The sequence below is a fragment of the Cygnus olor genome, chromosome 24 (genome assembly GCF_009769625.2).
Source record: "Cygnus olor isolate bCygOlo1 chromosome 24, bCygOlo1.pri.v2, whole genome shotgun sequence".
Lineage (NCBI taxonomy): Eukaryota > Metazoa > Chordata > Aves > Anseriformes > Anatidae > Cygnus > Cygnus olor.
In genome coordinates, this window is record NC_049192.1 from 6432611 (window position 1) to 6452205 (window position 19595).

General features: G+C 63.7%; 2 protein-coding genes and 1 long non-coding RNA gene across 4 annotated transcripts in view; 2 read left to right on the forward strand and 1 right to left on the reverse strand.

The window, feature by feature from the left end:
* CSF1 (colony stimulating factor 1) lies at positions 1-8825 on the forward strand. Of its 2 annotated transcripts, none has more exons than XM_040535527.1 (9): positions 1-113; positions 1322-1453; positions 3201-3263; positions 3605-3784; positions 4016-4193; positions 5805-5932; positions 6229-6284; positions 7012-7064; positions 7366-8825. In XM_040535527.1, exons 1-8 carry the CDS (start codon positions 93-95, stop codon positions 7061-7063), a joined length of 810 nt encoding a protein of 269 aa, XP_040391461.1. In that variant the 5' UTR covers positions 1-92; the 3' UTR covers position 7064; positions 7366-8825. The 2 variants fall into 2 exon arrangements, with proteins under 2 accessions (XP_040391461.1, XP_040391460.1); XM_040535526.1 differs by having other exon boundaries at positions 25-113; positions 5127-5932; positions 7366-8818.
* Positions 8139-17353, reverse strand: LOC121059114. The gene is made up of 3 exons (XR_005814438.1): positions 17343-17353; positions 10559-10563; positions 8139-10263 (listed from the first exon to the last, which is right to left on the reverse strand). It is a non-coding gene; the product is annotated as an uncharacterized LOC121059114 (long non-coding RNA).
* Positions 11832-19595, forward strand: part of AHCYL1 (adenosylhomocysteinase like 1) — a 25118-nt gene continuing 17354 nt past the window's right edge. Inside the window, exon 1 of the mRNA XM_040535525.1 lies at positions 11832-12066. Within this exon, the coding sequence (XP_040391459.1) occupies positions 11959-12066 (108 nt within the window). The 5' untranslated portion in view covers positions 11832-11958. The remainder of the gene's footprint in view (positions 12067-19595) is intronic.

Below are 19595 nucleotides of genomic sequence, written 5' to 3' on the forward strand. Positions count from 1 at the left end.
CAGCGCGGCGGCGGCGGCGGCTCAGCCCGGCCCCGTTCGCCGCCTCGCCCGCACCGCCCGGCCCGCGGCACCCCGGCCCCACGGCAGCCCCCATGCCCCGCCTCGGAGCCAAGGTACCCCCGCGCCCCCCCGCTCCCTCCCGCCCCTTAAGCTCCTCGCCGGGCTCCGGGAGACCCCCGCCCCCTCCCCTCTTTGCCGCCCCCCCCTCCCTCCTCCCCGTTCCCCCCCCCGCCCCGCTCCGGTCCCGTTGCCACCTGCGCGTCCCCCCCCGCCCCCCGGCCCGGGGCTCCTCGCGGGTGCCCCCCGCCCGCCCGGCCCGCCGCGTCCCGGCCCCCGTGTCCCCGCCCGGGGCTCGCAGGGGGACGTGGCGAGTGCCCCCCCTTGGAGACCCTCGGATCCGGCCACGTCCCCGGCGCCGGGAGGCTCCGGCCCCATCCCGGCCCCTGTGTCCGGTCGGTTTCGCTTCCAGCCCCGTCCCGGTTCTCGCTTCCAGCCCGTCCCCGGCGGGGTGCGGCTCCATCCCCGTCCCCGGGAGGCTCCGACCCCGGCTCGGTCCCCGGCTCCGTCCCGGTCCCGGCGCGGGGCGGCTCCGTCCCAGCGCCGGTCCCGGTCCCGGTCCCCAGCCCCGTCCCGGCGGGGCGAGGCTCCAGCCAGCCGTGGCCGTGGCCCGCCGGTGCCCCGGGCAGCATCCGCAGTTTCACAAGCCGGGAGGATTTCTGGGCTGGCTCCCAGGGAAATTCCCCCCGGCCACCACCCGGGCACCCTCTCGGTGCCGGGATGAGGGACGCGCGTGTCCCCCACGGGGGGGCTCTGCCCAGCCCCTGGCGCGGGGGGGTCAGCCCCGGCGGAGCCCCGCTGCCCCCCGGGGTGCTCGGGCCTCCCCGCGGCTTGCAGGGAGCTGGGGGGGGAGGTTGGGGTGATGCCAGAGCCGACGCGTGGAAAGAGCCCTGCGGGTGCAGACGGAGGAGGCTGGGGGGTCCGGAGGGTGGGAGAGGATTTTTGGGGGTGGGTGGCTCGGCGCCCCTGCCCCCAGCCGGGGGGGAGGCAGGAGAGCCACGGTGGGGAGAGGGGACGGGGCTGGTTGGGGGGGGGGGGCTTGTGCCTTGGCCATTCGGCCCGTGCCTGCTGGGGCCTGGGAAGTTCCCCGCTGACCTGGTGCCCGAAAGTGGCAGGATGGCGTGGGCACGGGTGGGAGAACCGGGGTGCGTGTGTCTGTGTGTGTCGTCCACCCCAAAGGTGGCTCCTCTGGGGGAGGAGGCAGGGAAGGGCGGGGGGCTCAGTGGTCCAGCACCGCTCCAAGCCCTTGCTCTGCCGTGCTCAGGTGTGCCTGCTCCGCTGCACCCTGTTGTCGTCCCTCCTCCTCCTCCTCGTCTGCAGCATCCATGAGACGGAGCAGAACAGCTACTGCCAGCAGATCATCACAGAGAAGCACCTGGCCGAGCTGGAGGAGCTGGTGAGTGCCCTCCTGGGCCCTGCTGCGGGACAGAGGCTTGCTTGGGGCAGGGTGGGTGCCAGTCAGCCCCCGTGAGCTCTTTGGCAGCTCCACGAGCAAAGTGACGGCACCCAGGAGCCAGGCACCAGCGGGCACCCGGCACGAGTGGGAGCTGGGAGCGATGCACCGTCATGCCTTGAGCGAGGGTGGCTGCAGAAAAGTGCCGGTGGGAGAAACAGCTGGGAATGTGAGCTGGAAGGGGGCAATGGGCACCAGCGTCTGCCAGACAGAGCACGGGACGGGGGGCGGGGGGGAAGCAGCGGAGGGGACTGGGGCTGTGGTGTTTTCCAGGCTGCGGCGGCTGCGCAGGGGTTAAGCCAAGGAATCTGGCTGCATTCCTGAGTCCAGCTGCTTGCCTGGAAGCTGGGCTGGCAATGGGGCTGTGGGTGGGTGGCAGGCAGCGAGGGGGGCCGCTGGCCAGGCGATGGAGCCAGCCGGGCTGGTGCGACGGGTGCCTTCGCCCCGCGTGGCCCATCGGCAGTGCCGGGTGCTCGCACTGTCCCCGGGGCAGATAAATCCTGGCCCCATCCCTGCTGCCAGGGCCGCATCCTGTGCTGGCCCTTGGCTCACCTCTGAGGGGGAATTACGTGGTTGCCCGCGGATGCTCAGGGGAGACACGGGAATCAGGGGCACACAGGGATTTGTACGGATGCGTTTGTCGCAGATTAAATTCTGCCGCTGCGGTGCTGCTGGCCTCGCAGCTAACAGGGAGCAAGAGGCAGCGGTGGTGCCACTGAATCCTGCACTGAGCTCAGCCGCCACTTCTTAGCATGTAACCGCTATGTCCGGGCTCACTTTACCTCTTCCTCTTCAAGCACCAAGCTGCGGTGCCAGGAGCTGGCAGATGTTGTATTTGCAAGCTCGGCTTCCTCTGCCCGGGCTGTTCCTGCAGCCCTGTGCCCCCAGGAAGCCTTTGCTTTGCAGCCCACCGGGATCAAAAACAGGCGCGTGGCGGGGCGAGAAAGGGGATGGGGCAGGTTTGAATGAAAGCCATGGTTTCCCTGCTGGAATCGCAGCCCTCTCCTCCTCTGGCCGTGCAAAGGCGTTTGCAGAGCCGGCCCTCGCTGCAGCCCCGCGGGATAATGGAGCAATTGTTTCCAGTACGGCACAGCTCTTCTGGCAGCCCGCACCCTCCCAGCCTGGGATGCGGGCCCGGAGGCGGGCTGCACGCCCTGGAGGAGGGCTCGCCTTTGGGGCGGTTGTTTGGGGGATTTTCCTCCTTTTGCAATGGGAAATGTTCATGGCACGGGGCTCCGCTCAGGTCTGGGCGGCAGCGCTGCCTGCGGGATCCCAGCGTTGTGCAGAGCCGGGGATCTGTGACCTCGGTGTCACGGCCGCACCCTGGCGTGCTGCGAAGTGCCCCGGTGCAGGAGGTGGCAGATGCTCTCTTGCAGCCTGGCTGCAGCACGAGCTGGGCTGGGAGGGGGGGGGGGGGGAGGGGGAGGAGGAGGATGATGGATGGGGAGGGAGCGGTGGGGGAGGCAGGACGTCCCTGGTACTGGGCCATCCTGGCGGGAGGAGAGACCTGGCCTTGACCTTAGGGGAGCGTCTGGAGGAGGAGAAGGGTGTGGGATCGGGGTGGGGGGGAGCAGAGCCCCCAGCACTGTGGGTCCGGGGGGCTCGTGCACACCCAGGCAGCAGGGCTGGGTCGTGCCCCCTCCCGCTGCACTGCGTGGCTGTGGGGTGACACCCTGCTCTGTCCTTGCAGGCGGACACCCAGATGCAGCATCCGGGCAGGGTCTCCTTCAAGTTCATCAATAAGATGCAGCTGGTGAGTGGCTCCTCACCGGGTACTGGGAGATGGAAGGGGACAGGGACTGGGGCTGGCTCCCTGGGTGCTTTGGGGTGTCCATATCGGGGTGCACCCCTTTTGCCCACAGACCCCATGTCCCCTCAATCGTCCCCCTTTGCAGGAGGCAGGACAGGCCCCTCGTGGGGAACTTCATAGCCCTTCTGGCCAGGCTGTGAAGTCTCAGCTCAGGCAGACCGTGGGAGCACGGGAAGGCGTTCTGTGTCTCTGTGCCTCAGTTTCCCTAGGGGGGGTGGGACGGTGGTGCTCCCTGTACCCATGCAGTAACCAGTCTCTCCTCTTGGGGGTCCGTGCCCTCCCAGAGCGACTCCGTCTGCTATGTGAAAGCTGCCTTTCCTCTGCTGGGCAAGATCCTGAACAGAACGGTGTTCAAGGAGAACTCTTCCAATGCCAAGAAGATGCAGATGGTGCGCAGGATGTATGACAGCATCGATGAGAACGTGGACCCCTGCATCAGGGAGGAGGATGACAAGGAGCGCATGGTATGGGGTCCCCTGCCCTGCCTGCTGGCTGCCAGACCCACAGGGGTATGGGGCCGGGTGCTTGCCTGTGGGGTGGGCGCATCCTGGAAGTGGAGCGGAGCTGGGTGGCTGTGGGGAGCCCCTAAGTGGGTCAGGCCCAGCCGCGGGTGCAGCACCGTACCCACAACGGGGACACCGGGCAGGATCAGGGCACGCGCTGGGACCCGGTGCTGAGCCCAACTCTTCCTCCAGCTCTCAGAGATGTGCTTCGAGGAGTTCACCACGTCCCCCTACGAGATGCTGGCGCTGGTGAAGCAGTTCTTCCAGGACATCAACCTGCTGCTGCAGAGCAAGGAGACCTTCGAGAAGGACTGCAGCCAGGTGTACCGCAGCATGTGCGTGGGGCCCAGGCAGCCCAGCTCCTCGCCAGGTAAGGCACCGGGGCTCTGCCTCTGCCTGGCAAACCCGGCACGGGCTCGCCTGCATGGGGCAGCTTGAGAGCCGCGCGTGCACCTCCTGCGCACACGTGGGCGCAGCTCGTGTCTGTGGGTCTGTCTGCGTTGCTCGGCTGGTGGCCGTCCCCGTGGTGTCGGCGAGCTCTGTGTCTGCGTTTGGGGAAGGGGCCAACCACCCTCTGGGGGTGGGAAGAGCTTCAGAGAGGGGGCCGCATCCTGCTGGGATGGGAAATGCAGCTGGAAACAAGGCCAGAGAGAGGCACCGAGGGGTGTCAGGAGGCAGCTCCATCGGCACGGCTTGAGGCATCGGGCTTGGCTTCATCTCCAAAGACTGAGCATCTGGGTTGGCGAAAGAGCCGGCATGCTGCATGAGTTCAGCTGAGCCCCGTCGCTGCCCCGTGCCTCAGTTTCCCCTGGGAATGGTCCTGTGGAGTAAATGCCTCCAGGCGGGGCGAGGCTGAGCCACCAGGGCGAGTGCTGCCCGCTGGGGTGGAAGAGCCCCTGCTGCCGTCCGTGCTTGTGCGAGCACCCACGCTGTTGTCTGCATGCCTGTGGAGGAGATGTCTCACTGTCGTCTGTGCTCGGCTGTGCCTTGCCACCGCACCGTGGGGACGTTGAACCTGGCCAGCTCCTGTCAGCGATGCTGTGCCGTGGACAACCCGTTGCTGTCAGCTCAGGGGACCCAGTGATGGGGCTTGCTTCGTCCTGCCTGGTGCCTGTCGCCTCTGTCTTGCTGCCACGTCTGGCCCTGCCTGCTTCCTGCCTCCCCTTCGCTCTCCTTTTTGGGGCTGTTTGGTTCTCATGGGAACGTGGGGGTGCTGGGGGTGCTTCCCCTGCCTCAGATCTGCTGTCTGCCCCTCTTGGAGGCTGGTGACCCCACGGCCGTCTCTTCTCTCTGCTTCTTTCAGGTGTGGGGACAGATCCTGACTGCAATTGCCTGTCCCCTGCCCTCCCTTCTGCCACCCAGCCCTCCCTATCCGCTGCCACCCATGCCAGCAGAGAAGTGGCACCTGCTAGCGCCCGGGTCCCTTTCAGCCTCCTCCACGGCACCCTCGCTGAGTTAGGCAGCAGCGCCCTGTCTCAGTCCCCCAGTAGCTTGGAGGGCAGCTCAGGGACCGACGAGGTCCCAGGAATTGGGCTCGGTGACACGGAACCAGTGTCCCCCACGACGCAGCAGACGGCTGGAGCCGGCGGCGCCGCCGAAGCCCTCCTGGATCCGGTTGCCGCCGCCATCCCAGCGGCTGAGGACGTCTCCATCCCCTCCCGAGGGATGGCGGAGGAGGGCACCGGAGCCTCTGTCCTCCCGGATCAGCCCTCCTCGCCCCGCAGGATCAGCACCAAGATGCCGGCAGCGTCCCCCAGCACTGTCTCTGTGGGTCACCGCGGGGCCAGGATCCGTCCCACGGAGACACCCGAGCCGGTCACGCAGCTCCGCTTCTCCAGGATGGCCCCGTCGGCGTGGGGCCGGGCGCCGGGCAGCCTCGGGGACGGCGCGAGGGCGCGGGGCTGGGGGCTGAGTCGGCTGCGGGATCCCGAGGACGGTGGGGCCGGACCCAGCTTTGACTCGAGCTTTGTTCTGAGCGCAGAGCAGCGTAGGAAGGAGCCGAAAGCCAGGGAGAGCCACCGGGAGCTCCTGATATACGTCATGGTGGCCAGCGTCGTGGCCGTCTTGCTGGCCATGGGCGGGCTGCTCTTCTACAAGTATAAATCCAAGGTGAGCCCAGCCCTGGGTGTGAGCATCCTCATCCATCCCTGCCTCCGGTTCCCCACTCATCTCTTGGATTTCTGGGGGGGGCGCTGAGTGGGTTGACATGGGGACCGTGTGAACCCCCTTCCCGTCAGTGCCCCCCGTTATGGGGCAGGGGGATGCAGAGCAGGGTGGAAGGGTGTTACTGGGGAGATTCCTACCCCCTTCTGGTTTTGTCCTACTGAGTGTAGGGGGTGGGAGCCTCCCCTGCTGGGAGCCCCGTTCCCAGGGCTCACCCCCCCGTTCCCTCTCCCTCCACGCAGGTCCTGGAGCGGCCACTGGAAGAGGGGGGCTGCGACCCCGAGGAGCCAGAGCGGAGGTGGGTGCAGGGACACCCGGTGCCATCACAGCTCTTGGTGGAGGGGTCCAGGGAGCCCCCCGCACACACATCCTGGCTGTGGCCCTGTTGTGGTTTAGCCCGGCTGGCAGTCAAACACCACACAGCCGTTCGCTCACCCTCCCCACTCCCTCTCCGGGATGGGGGAGAGAAATGGGAAAGTGAAGTCTGTGAGTTGAGATAAAGACAGTTTATTAAGACAGGGAAAAGAATAACAACAATAATAATAATAATAATAGTATTAATAGTAATAATGTGTACGAAATAAGTGATGCACAATGCAATTGCTCACCACCCGCTGACCGATGCCCAGCCTATCCCCGAGCAGCCGGCCACCCCCCCCACCCCGGCTAGCCACCCCTATATATTGTTCAGCATGACGTCAGATGGTATGGAATACCCCTTTGGCCAGTTTGGGTCAGCTGTCCTGGGTCTGTCCCCTCCCAGCTCCTGCTGCATCCCTAGCCTGCTCGCTAGCAGGACAGAGAGAGGCTGAAAAGTCCTTGGCTTGGTGTAAGCACTGCTCTACAACAATTAAAACATCAGCATGTTATCAGCGCTCTTCTCATTCTAATCCAAAACATAGCACCCTACCAGCTACTAGGAGGAAAATTAACTCTGTCCTAACTGAAACCAGGACAGGCCCCCACCCTGGGGACCCCATCTGGGACCATCCTGCCCTAATCCCCTCCTGGGCTTTTCTTTGCAGGGCGCTGCAGGGAGCGAGGGGGTGCCCGGAGATGGAGATGGAGGAGCTGTGAGGTGAGTGGGGGGGGGTGGCCCAGGGGCAGGGGCCGGACCCCTCCCTGTCCCTGCAGGCGCTGACTTTGCTTTTTGTTCAGCTGCTGGCAGTGCTGAGCAGGGTGGGGACACATGGACGAGCAGGGCTGTGCCCTGGTGCTGCCAGTGTGCGGTTTTGCAGCCTATTAATTCGTTATTAGGGTTATATACATATAAATAACATAATATATTGAATAATGCATTTATTTTTTTCCATTTTTTAAAATGTATTACTCCCCACCATAGCCTCGTGTCCCACTGACACTTCTCCTGCTCTCCCCAGGGCCCCAGGCGGGATGTGAAGCTGCTCGGGGGACGGACGGGGATGCTCCTCGCTGTGCGAAGAAGGGCCGGTGCGCGCTGGCCCCGCTGCAGCCTCCCCCCGGCGGCGATGATGCTCACACTCCCCCCTCCCTAGCCCCGCGGCGGGAGACTGCAAAACCACGGGCAAAGACGGAAGGGTGGGGGGGACGCGCACCCCCTGCGGGACCCCGGCACCCGGGAGCACGTGGCTGGAAGGCGCTGGAGCATCACCAAGGGGCTCTGCGGGGCCAGTGGCGGAGGCAGGGCTGCGGTGCACGGAGCGTGGCGCTGGCTCCGGGATGGGGACGGGCTCGGATTTGGGCTGCGCTGCCTGAAGCTCGGAGGGGAGCAGCTCCCCGGATCCGGCCAGGATTCGCCGCTGCCCATTGCTCCTCTCCCACCCTGGCACAGCAGGAGCTGGAGCAGCACCCCGTGCACCCCTCCTGCACCCCAGCTGCTGAGGAGCCATGGCCGGGACCCCCCCACCCCTCTGCCTCCCCGTGCCTGCACAGACTGCACGCCCCGAACTGCAAGGGGAAACCCTCACACTGTGAATATTTAATGCCCCCAGGCAGGGGGGCGATGCTTGGTGCCATCCCCGTCCTGCTGCCGCTGTGGCACGTCCCACGCACCTGAGCTGGCCTTGGGAGCTGCCTGGCACCGCTTTGTGCATTAGGGTTTTATTTTAATGTGGCGGATAAATGCCTTTATCTGGCAGAAATGTTTTTTTTTTTGGGGGGGTGGGGTGGGGTGGGGGAGAAGGGGGCTCCTGCCTCCCCACAAGGTTATTGCTGCGAGCTGGCCTCGCCCCAGACTGGATTTTTGCAACTGTGCTTTGGAGCAGGGGAAGGCGGCGGTGCAGGGGCTGCTTTCACGGGGGTGGGAGCTGGAGCGGCCCCCGCCTGGCACCGCCTCGGGGCGCACCGGCAGCACCTTGGGGTGCACCAGCCCCGCAGCTGCCCCGGCCCTGGGCCCCATCCTGCCCCGCTGCAGCGTTCCCCCGGCCCCGCACTGAGCGTGGCCGTGCTGCTCTTTGGATTTGAAGCATTATTTTTATACAGTAGAAGAAAATTGGAACAAACCACACTTTTTAAAGCATTACTATTAATTTTTCTATGTGTATTTATGACGGCCAAAAGGAGATGTTTCCTGGGGTGAGAGACCAGTGTAAGTCAGGAGGGAAGCCCCACAGCAGGGTGCCCAGGCTGGGGCTGGACCTGCTGCTGGTGTAAGCCCCTGACTTGGCACCACTTTGCACGGGGGGGGGAGACAGCCTGCGGTCGGACCGGGATGGACTCATTTTGCCTCTGTTTTTTTTTCTTTTTTTTTTTATACAGTGAAATATTTTATATGAAGTCATTTAAAGAAGTCTATTTAAAGAAAAGAATAGAAAATGGCTTGTATATTTAATATTATTAATAAACACAGATGTGTAGCACTTTGCAATGGTGGGCGCTGAATGGGGGCGGGGGGGGAGGTGGAGAATAGGAGGATGCATCTTGGGATGGGGGTGTCCCAGCCTGGATGTCTGTGCTGATGGGGGGCACGTTCTGCGGGGTGTGGAAGGGGGGCCCTGGCTCCCAGAGCAGAAGGGATGTGGGGATGGGGACAGGGATGGCCCCATGCTCAGTGCAGCTGCGTATCTGTGACTTCTGCCTGTGCTGGGGGGGGCATTTCAGCTGCTCTGCCTGGCCCCCTGCCCCTTGGCAGGGAGCTGGGGGCTGTCCCGCTCCCTTCCCCTGCAGGAAAGCCGGGGGAGGCAGTGTCCCGGCCCCGGGGTGCTCCAGCTGCCCCAGCACTGACCTGGGACCGGTCCAAGGAGCGAGGCTCAGATCTGCAGGGAGCCCCCCCCCGGGGGGGGCTGGGGGCTGCAGGGCGAGGTCTGGCGGCGGCCAAGGCCTGGGGCCGGTGCTGGGGTCAGGGTCTGCGCTGCCCCTGCCCTTTTCCTGTTGATGCGCACTGGAGTTCACGGCCACGGCAGGAGGGCGGCAAGATGGATCCGGCCTTCCTGCTGCCCCGGGCGTTCCACCCGCATCCCTATGCTGCGAGTGAGGGTGCGGGGCTGGACCCCCCCCCCCAACCCCAAAATGCATGGGAAGGAGGCGAAGCAGCTGCTAAAAAGCAAACACACTTGAGGCCGCTTCCTGCGAGCACTTCGCTTGGCGAGGCAGTGCACCGCGAGCTATTTCCTTCTCCCCCCTCCAGCTGCCCGAGCCCCCGTCCCGCTGCTGCCGCACACAGACGGCTCCCCGGGGGCACGCGGGGGGTCGAGGAGGGGGCTTTGCCGCTGTCTGCAGCCCCGTGATGGGCCTGAGTGGGGTCTGCGGCTCAGGCAGCGTGGGGCTGAGCCCCTATCGCTTGCCCCTATCGCTCGCTGGGGACACGGGGGGGCAGGATGGGGCCGGGGAGCCCTTTGTGGGCTTTGGGGCCGTGTTTGCTGACAAACAGGATTCCTCGAGGGGAGCTGACTCAGCCCTGCCCTTCCTCTCCCCAGCAGCAGCCGGGGGTTTCCCAGGTCCACATCCCCTTCCCAAGGAAGTGGGACCTATATATATCCCGCCGATCCAGGCCACAGTCATTATGGTCTCAGTGGGGGGGTGCTTAAGGGCAGAGGCTGCCCGGGCGGCGGGAAGGGGGTGGGCAGGGTGCCCGGGCTGGGGGAGCTGGGGGCAGCCAGCCCCTGCCCTGCAGGCAGCTCCGGGTGGTAGCCGGCGGCAGAGGAGAGAGCGTTAACTCTGGAGCTGAATGATGGCAGGGCCGCGGCCACGCAGCTCGGCGGCGTGGTGCTGTCGGAGCGGAGGTCCTGGCTGCTGGGGCGGGGGGTGAGGAGCCCCTCCCAGACTTACACCCCACCTATACTCACCCCGACACCCCCAAACTGGCAAAAGCGCAGAGAGGAGATTTGTGGAGGCAAAACCAGCTTTCAGTGCCCGCTTTTGGGAACCATATGGGTAGGGGGGAGTGGTGGAGCCATTCCCATCGCTCCTCGCATGTACAGGAGGGTGGAAAATAATCCCCCGGGGCTTGAGGAGGGCGGTGGGTACCTGAGACCCCCCCAAAATGTGTTTTTATTTGGTATGCCTTAAAAGCAGACGATCTGCCTCAGCAGTGTTAAAATGGGGCGGTTTTGGGGAAAAGACCCTTGGGCACCGCATGGCTCGGCCTGGGGGCACCCTCCCTGCAGCGTGGGGGGCTCGCGGCCCCCAGGCCCGAGGGGCCCTGGGCAGCCTGGCCGCAGACTGCTGACGGGGCAGCGCCGTGGGGCCGTGGATCCCCCATGGCCCTCGGGCGGCACGAGCTGGTCCCGGCCACCCCTGGCGTGGTGCTTGCCGCCTCTGGCGAGAACCAGCCCGGGGCCGTTTTGTGGCCAGACAGAGCGATTTTGGTTAAAAACGTTATCTGCAGGCCCCTGTGGGCCGTTAACCAAAATGCTGATGTTGGCCCACTCCGCGTGCTGCGGGAAGGCCAACGCCGCGCCCCGGCGGGGTCAGGCCTGGGGGGGCCGCGGCTGGCGCCCGCGGGTCAGATCCTGGGGCCTGGGGTGCCCACAGCCCGCGGCCCCCCAGGGACCCCAGCAGGGCGCAGGACGCGGCCCCCCGGCACCACCGCTGAGCCGGGGGCTGCGGAGCTGCGGGTGCCGGCCCTGAGTGGGGCGTGGGGTCCGGACCCCCCTGGGCCGGGCACCCCCAGGCCCCGCTGGCCGGGGCAGGGGGTACGGGGCTGCTGCTGCTGCCGGGCCCGCCAGGCCAGCCCGCTCCTGCGGCTTTTTCCGGTGGTTTGTTTATTTTCTTAATCTATTCCCCCTCTCGTGATTTACTTCTTTATTTTTATTTTTTAAATTTTGATTTAATTGTAATTTTTATTTCTTTTTTTATTTGTGTTATTTCTATTGTTATTATTTCTATTTCTATTTTTATCTTTTTTATTATTTAATTGTTATTTTTATTCTTTTTATTTCTATCTTTTCTTTTTATTCTTTTTATTCTTTTTATTGTAACTTCATTATTATTGTTATTGATATTCTTATTGTATATTATATATGTATATTGTATATTATTTTTATTATTCTTATTTTTTTTATTTATTTTTATTTATTTTTATTTTTATTTATTTTTATTTTTATTTATTTTTATTTTTATTCTCACTGTTACCCTCTCCGTGACCGTGACCGTTGCTGCGGGTGTTACTCCCGCTGGCACTGTCACTGCCCGGAGTCCCGTCCCGCCCCCCCCAGGCTCCCTTCGCCCCCCGCCCTTTGGCTTTGTGCCGCGGTTCGCCCCCCGCCCCCCCCCCGCCCCCTCCCGCCCCCCCGCTCCCCGCCGCCGCCGCCAGGGGGCGCCCCCGCGCCGCTCCCGCTCCTCGCCGCGCGCGGCCTCGCTCGCCCGGCGGGTGCGCGCTGACGTCAGTGCGCGCCCACGTCACGGCCGGGCCGCCCCCGGTGCCGAGCGCGGCTCCCGCAGTCCCCGCCGCAGCGCCGGCGCCGGAGCCTCCGCCGCGGGATCGCGCCCCGCGCCCCCGCCCCGCCCCGCGCCCCCGCCCCGCCGTGCCCCGGCCCGGCCCGCCCCGCCGCAGGATGTCGGTACCGGAGCCCGCCGGCGGCGAGGAGGCGAAGCAGGCCAAGGAGGCGGAGGACGCCGAGAAGTACTCCTTCATGGCCACCGTCACCAAGGCGCCCAAGAAGGTACCGGCACCGGCACCGGGGGGCGCAGCCCGGGGGGGGCCGGCGGCAGGCTCCGGGGGCCCGCTCCCGGCACGGGCACCGGGGGCGGGGGCTGCGGGGGGGCCTCGGGGCCGCGCCGCCGGGGCTCCGGTCCCGGCCGCGGGGCGCTCAGCGCCGCCCGGGTCCGCGCGGCCGCGGCCCGAGGTCCCCGCGGGGCCGCGGGCTGGAAGCGGAGCGGGCGCGGGGGCCGCGAAGGCGCCCGGTGCCCGGAGCCGTCCCGTCCCGTCCCGTCCCGTCCCGTCCCGTCCCCGGGGCGCGGCCCTGCGGGGGGCTCGTGGCAGCCGCCGGCCCGCGGAGGGGCCGCTGTGGGTCGGCCGGGCCGGGGCCGGGGCCGGCCGCTGGGGGCTGTCCCCGTGCCCGGCCCTCTTTATGCGGGCTGCGGACAGAGCCCGGAGGCAGGAGCGGAGGAATGCGGAGCTGGGATCTGCCTCCTCCAGGGGAGGCCCGGCGCAGCTCCAGCTCGGGGGCTGTTTTCTCCTTTTTGTTGCTGTTCTCCCCCACCAAGCTGGGAAGTTACCAGCGTGTGGCTGTGGCCGGCTGAGCTGGGAGGAAGAGCAAAGTATGGATCCTGAAGCATCCTGCAGGGCCGAAATCCACGTAGGGAAAAGAAACGCCCGGTGTGCCTTGGGGGGGACCGTCCCAGCGCCCTGAGAGGCAAGGTTTGCTTGTTCCTGGGGGGTGGGGGGTATTTTTGTTTCCTCGATTTGCTGCTGTACGCGCAGGCTCCTTGCACAGCGCGAAGAGCAGCCGTCCGACTGCGGCTGCTGCGGCCTCTCCCAGCTGGGTGCTGATATTAAAGGCGCCCTGAGCAGCACGAGGCATTGCAGGCTGATAACATCAGCAGCCAGCGAGATCTCGGGGAGCGTGCGATGCAGCTGAGGTCAAGGAACAGAATGCTTCGGGCCGCTGTTCTCCTTGCCTGGCTAGTTCCTGCAAATAGAGCTCGGTAATGGTGGAGGCGTTGGCAGAAGGATGAAAGGCCGGGACGGGAGAATTGCCCTCCTGAGATAAGACACTGACTGCCTCCAGCTCAAGGCGTTTTCAGATGCCTTCGGAGCAGGATGGCAATTAAACCATTAAAATGCCTTCCAGTTTTAATGCAAGTCAAAGCTGCTTATTGCAGTTCTCAGTGTGGCCTGCGAAGATGAGGGCTGAGAGATGATTTACCTGCATCGAGGTGGGGGATGTCGTGCGTGGCCTCCAGGTTCTTGGGCTCCTTGAGCCTGGGGCTGCAGCTCGCATCGGATGCTCGGAGGTGGGGAGGGTGGCACTGTGGCCAAGCCGAGCACAGGCTCGGTCTCCTCTGCGTGACCCGCTGCTGAAGGGGTTTTCAGAGAGGAGCCTTGGCTTGTGCTGGTGTTCGGGCAGTGCCAGCGTGCAGCGGGAGGGCTGGTGTGAGCCTGCCCACGTCGCCGTCCCCAGCTTGAGGCCCCTCTCGGACTGAGGGGAGGATCTCGGGCGCAGCTGGAGGCACGTCGGCCCCGGGGATGCTGTGAAGTCTGGGTCTCCCTTGCCATTGGTAACGCTGCCCCAGGCACCGGCGCGAGCCCGAGCAGCGCAGCACACCCAGGGGATCGCTGACGTATTTTTTCCCCTCTTGTCATCGACTTGTTTAAGGTGAAAAAGTGAAACAGCAGGAGGTAAGAGATTAAAAGATTAAATATGATCAACTCTGGATTTAAGTTGGAGCCGCAGCAGTAGCGGTGAGCAGAGCTGTAGCCTTTACGCAGAAATGCGGCTGGTTTTCCTCCAAGGTCTGGGGTTGCCTGGCTCCAACGAAACTCCTTTTTCGCGACTGTTTATGGGAAATTGGTCTGTCAGCGAAATAACACCAGCTTTGGTCAGAGCGAGGCGGTTCCTTGGTGGGGAGTGGTTTAAAGGCAGAGGTGAGTGCTGTTGAGCCTTGTACTTTCTCCAACGTGTGCCTTGATGTTGCAGGGGGATTTGGGGGATGCTGAGGCTTGTGTCTTGCCCAGGTTAAGTGGAAACGGGCACGGGGATGAAGGAGAGCTGGAGGGTAGGGTGCGCTCTTCCAGAGCTCCGTGCGCGCCTGGGCATCTGCTCTTCTCCGCCCCGGGGACCCGCAGGTGCCCTTGGCCGCGGTTTCTTTCCCAGCCTGCATCGGCCGGTCGGCGGAGCCTTAAACTCCTGGCCGTGCTGCGCTGCGGGTGCCCTTGAGCCTGGGGGATGCGGCGCTGTCCTTGGGGCCTGGTGGCAGAGCAGGGGTGGCTCTGTAAGCCCTGGCCCTGTTTGTGTCTGCACCTGATCCGCGCCGTGTCCTTGTCGCGTGGGCCCTTCGCGTGCCTCCCTCCTGTGCGAGTGCAGCCCGCTCCTTCACAGCCGGGTGCGGGCGGGTGGACGGACGGACAGACAGGCAGACGCTCCCCCTCTCTGCAGGCAGATCTGCTTATTCACGCAGCTGGAGCGTGAAATGGGCTGCGGCCTCGGATTTGCCCTCGGGGAGGCGAGAGCCGCACGGCAGCCCTGCGCCCCGAGGAGCCGGCGAGCCCGTTGCCCGCTGGGGTCGGTGCGGTGTCCCTGCGGAGGCTGCGCGGCAGGGGTTGCTAACGCACAGCGCCGCAGCTTTGCAGTGGTGCTGAGCCGGAGCCGCGCGGGGGTGGCAGGCGGTGGGAGCAGGGGACGGAGCTGCGAGTGCCTGCAGTCCCCTGGCAGGGCCGGCCGCCATCCCCCGAGCACCCTCTCCGCCGGGGCTTTTTGAGGTCGCCCGCGGAGCTGCTCCCCCGCTGTTGAGCTCCGTCTGACCTTGCTGCGGTCTGCTTCTTTCTGTGCGGCCCCTTCCCGGGGCTGGGTTTTCGGCCCGTTTCTCTCGGTCCTGACTTGTCTCTGGTCCCTGCTGTCCTGCCGGGGCCGGGTGCTGACAAATTCACCTTCCCCCTCGGTGTGCTGGGGGGACAGGGCTGCCCTTGTGTGTATTGACACAGCTCCTGGAGTCACTCGTTTTTTCTTTAATTTCGTCCCTTAGACTGACTGCTTATAAATCCTCGTCCGCCCTTGTGAGCTTGTCCACGGCTCTGGCCACCACCTCCTCTGCTGGCTGTTTAACCAGACGTGGTGTGCTCGCTTGCGTTTGCTTCCTTGCCCAAACCATCTGCTCGTTCGGTTTCTCATCACCTTCTCCCAGCGGATTTTCCTTCCCACTCTGAGCTGCCCATGCTGGGGTGCTGCTGGAGGGCTGCCGCTCTGCAGAGACCAGTGCGGTGGATCTGGCCTTTCTCGGGGTGCAGGGAAGCAGCGAGCACGCTGCTGGGTTAGAGGGCTTGGGGCTGATCTGGCTGGGCCCCTGGCGAGTGCAAGCCACACGGGTGTTAGGAACTGAGGTGATTTACTTGGTGGTTGCTTGGGGCTGGGAGCAGGCAGGTCACTGGTGGTGCTTCATTAAATGACAGAATCTTTAATTATTTCTGGTAGAAGTTGCTCTTTGGGTCCTTTTCGTCGCTCTGACTTTTTGGAGAGTCTCAGTGATGTATGTAAGGGAGGCCTCTGCTTGTGACCCAGCACTTCTGCAGGGTCAGAAAACGCTTAATTAATTAACATTGAACTGAAGAGCAGGAGGAGAGGAGACTTTATGGGCTCTGACACAAACCATCTTCAAAGCGATGTTGCAGGGTGAAGCACCTGAAGCGTCTCAAAGCAGACGAGTCTTGCTTGTCCGTTCTCCCCCTCCTGCGACGCGCGAGGTGGGTTGGTGCTGGAGGTGGAGAAGGAGGTGCGTGTCCCTTCCCAGCGACACCCGAAAGCAGCTCCTGTCCCCTGACGGCGCGGGCTGCGAGTGTGCGGGCATCGGGGCCGTGTGCCTGAACGGCACTGGGTCTCCCAGCCCCGCCGGGAGCCTCCTTCCCTCTGGACCCTGGGAAGCCTGCTGGCGGCAGGAGGGTGCTGTTTGCCCTTGGCCTCTCCCCAAACGCGCAGTTGCCTCGCGGAAGGACTTGCCTACGCTGGTACTTTCTTCGGGACCCCGTCCGTTTTCACTGTGCGGCTCCCAGCCCCTGCAGATGCCGGAGCCTGCTCTCGTGCTCCCTGCTGGGCCTGGGGTCTCGCTCTGGAAAGCGGCTCCCTGAGGCCGGCCTGGAGGTGCCCCTTGCAGATAAGCAGCCGGCTCAGCGCAGGGCTGTGAGCTGAGGACCCTGCCCACATCGTTCCTCCCGGGAGCCAGCGTGTTCCTTGTCCCAGGTGTTTGAGCAGTGCTTAGTCAAAGAGATTTGCTCGTATCTGGCCGGGCCTTTTATCACCAGGAGTTTCCTGCGGGCAGCGCCGCTGTTTGCGGAGGGCTTCGCTGCGCTTCCTGCTCAGCCCTCGGGCTGGGGCTGCTGATCTGGGAGCTCCGACCCGCGTCCACCCGGCAGTCGCGGTGACGTAGGGGGCGGCCGGCCCTGAGCCCCTGCCGCTCCCGCGGAGCGCGGGCCGCAGAGGACCTCGCGCCAGCGCCGCAGCAGCACGCGGCCTCCCCTTCCCGAGGAGCGCGGGGACGGCCGGGTGGTTCCGATGGGGCTGCTGGGGGGCTCGGGGAGCGGCAGGGAGCCCCCCCGTCGGGGCGGGAGGTGGGAGCTGGAGCCGTTCGTGCCTTTGGGAGGCCGCCCTGGTTGCCCTGCCGCGTTGGGCTGCTTGAGCTGTGCATTTTAATTACGCTCGGGGATCAATATGGTGGCCTTGGTAACGAGCTTATTGCTGCTGCAGAATCTGTTTACTTCAGGTGGGTGACAGCCAAAGAACTTTGGTGGCCGAGGACACGATGTTCCCGCAAGTCAAACAGGGCGCGCTGTAATCCGGGCGAGGCTCCCCGGCCCTCGGCTGCTCCTGGAGCCCGCCGGCAGGGCCCGCGGGTGCTGCTCGGCTTCGCGGGCCGGGCTTTGGGCGGCTGCTGGTTTACGAGCAGGGTGCGGGCGCGGGGAACGGCTCCTTCCAGCCTCTGCAGGGAGAGGGAAGGCAGGCGGCGTGGAAAGGAGGCTCCTCGGGGCTTTGCCTCGCTGAAGCTTCGCGTTTGGTTCCTGCCTTCCTGGTGGCCTGCGCTGTGAGGCTCAACCTACGCCTGCAGTTTTCTCTCTTCTCCTTCACCTCCCTGCAGGGAGCCCCGAATATTACACGGTTTTGCACCATGGGGAGAGGCTTGTGTGCAACCTGGGCAGCTTCTGGAGTGAGAACACCTGGCTTGGAGCTGTCTGCCTCCTGCAGGCAGCGCAGCCTGCGTCTCCATACGGTTCAGTTTCTTCTCCAAACACTCTCTGCTCTTGCTGTCCCCTCAAGGAGAGCTAGTTCACTTCTCAGCCCTCCTGCAGCCTTTACCTTAACTGAATGAATCCTGTTTGCAGGAGGCGGTCGGCTCTGCCCTGGCACGGTGGGTCGGTGTCCGGGAGGGTGACGTGCGTCCGTCCTGGCAGTGAGCCCTGAGCAGCAAACCGCCTGCGCTGAAGCCTGGTGTTCCTCCCCTGCCTTGCAGCCCCTCCGACCAGGACTTCTCTAAGGCTGAAAGTGTCCGTGTGAGTGGGAGGCAGCCCTAGGTGATGCGCTCATGGAAATACCATTGCGAGGAGCCGGTGGGCAGTTGGCCAGGGCAGGGAACACGAGGAAATGGAAGAGCTTGTTCTTACATTTCCATCTGCGTGGCTGTATTTCCCGACTCGCCGGGATGTGCTGCAAATGGGCCGCTTCTGTTTTGATGCAGATTCTGCCAGGCGTTCTTCCCTAGAGCCAAGGCATAGGGATGGAACACCTTTTAAGTGTGGCTGCAGTCAAGGTGGGGTGGTGTTTGCCATATTAACCTCTTGAAAGAGCAAAAAAGGTCTTGAAATACTGGGACTCTGCAGGCCGGTTCTGGGGAAGAAACGGGGGCAGATGGGACACTCACGGTGCAGGGAGCGGGGGGTGAACAGGCTGGTTCGCTCCCCAAACACGTGATGATGCCTTAGGGTTAGGGAGAGGTTTGGGGTTTTCTTGTGCTTGGCGACCAGCTGTGGCTAACCCTCGCTCTGGCCTGTGCAGTGGGGCTGGGCGAGCCCTCTGAGAGCGCTTCCTCGTGTTCCCGTGGTCTTGGCCAGCTGTGATTGTAGATGAGTTTTGTTTAATTCAAAAATCAGAGTTAATTACAGTTAATTCCCCGTTACACAAACGAGTTTCTGTGGCCTTCGGGCTCTAAAGTGGCCAGACACCCACCTGGGGCTGTTAGTCCTCCAGCTGCCTGCCAGCCCCTGTGAATGACTTAACCCAGCAAGGTGACTCCAGTTAATACCAGTTACCTCACTGCCCGTACCTGCGGTTCGCCACAGGTGCACAGCTGGGGAGTTGCTGCAGACGTGCTGCCAGGCGGTGAGGCTGTGATGTCTTCACACCCGTCACAGCCAGCTCCGAGCGAGAAGCCCGTTGAAGACTTCTCCCAGGCTGTGCTTTCCCTGTTTCCAAGCCTTATCCGTCCTCTGCGTCCCGTGCTATCTCTGCTGGCGGGGGTGTGAGCTAACTAGCTGACCCGGCAAGCAGAGCAGGTTGGTTTTTGCGCTGCGGGAGGCGATGCTTGCCTGCCCGGGTAGCCACAGCCCCACGCTGCACCGTGCTGGTTTCCTAGCGTTAACCTCTGAAACACCACGGGCGTTCACTGCCCTTAAAGATCGCGGGTATCGGCCCTGTGCAGCTCCTGCTCCGCAGGAGATATCCCTCTGCGTTACGGCGGGAGCGATCCTTTGCGTCGATTCCTGGAGTCCAAGGACCAGGCGCCTTATCTGCTGGGGGAGAGCGCTCGGCTCCTGCCGGAGGGAGCGCACCTTTGACCTCGAGGCGTTTATAAGGCAGCAATTACTCCCAGTTACTCTTTAACAGTTGGACACTTAAAATCACATTTACTTTATTTAATCCTGTGTTCTGTTTATTTTTCCCTTAACTAGCAGTCACAGTGATTCAAGTGATGGCTGAAATCTTGTGGTGGTTTCCAGCCTATTAACCTTTGGAACGGGCCCGTTTTGTTCCCGGTGTTTCTTTTCTACCGAGCATTGGGTCTCGTGTGAAAGTTCTTAATTTTCCTCTTGTACTCATGGAAACTTTTTTTTTCCCAGTGCTTTACCCAGCCAGCCCTCGTCTGCCAGTGAAGGATGGAGGCTGGTATTAGGGCTTGGCTGGTTTGCTTTGCCAGGACCTCAGTGCCCTTTATTTCCTTGTCGGGAACGGTGTGAAGGTTTCCAGACAGAGGTCTGGCTGCGGTTCCTGCTCAGGGAGTTGGCTCTGCCTCGCCGGTGGAAAAACCAGCCCCGTGAGCCCTCCTGGAGCCAAAGGCACGGGTCGGAGGGGCACTGAACGTGGCGATGATCCCGCCTGGGTCTGCAAAGTCGAGCGGCACCCTTGGGTGGCGAATCTGCCCGGCAGCTCTTTGTGTCAGCGCACTGAAGCACTTTGAGATGTCCTCTAAGGTTTGGGCTGGGGAGCTGTCACGTCGCCGAGGAGTTGCAGGTGAAGTCCTCCGGTTGTGGAGGCCGTGCCTGGAGCTGAAG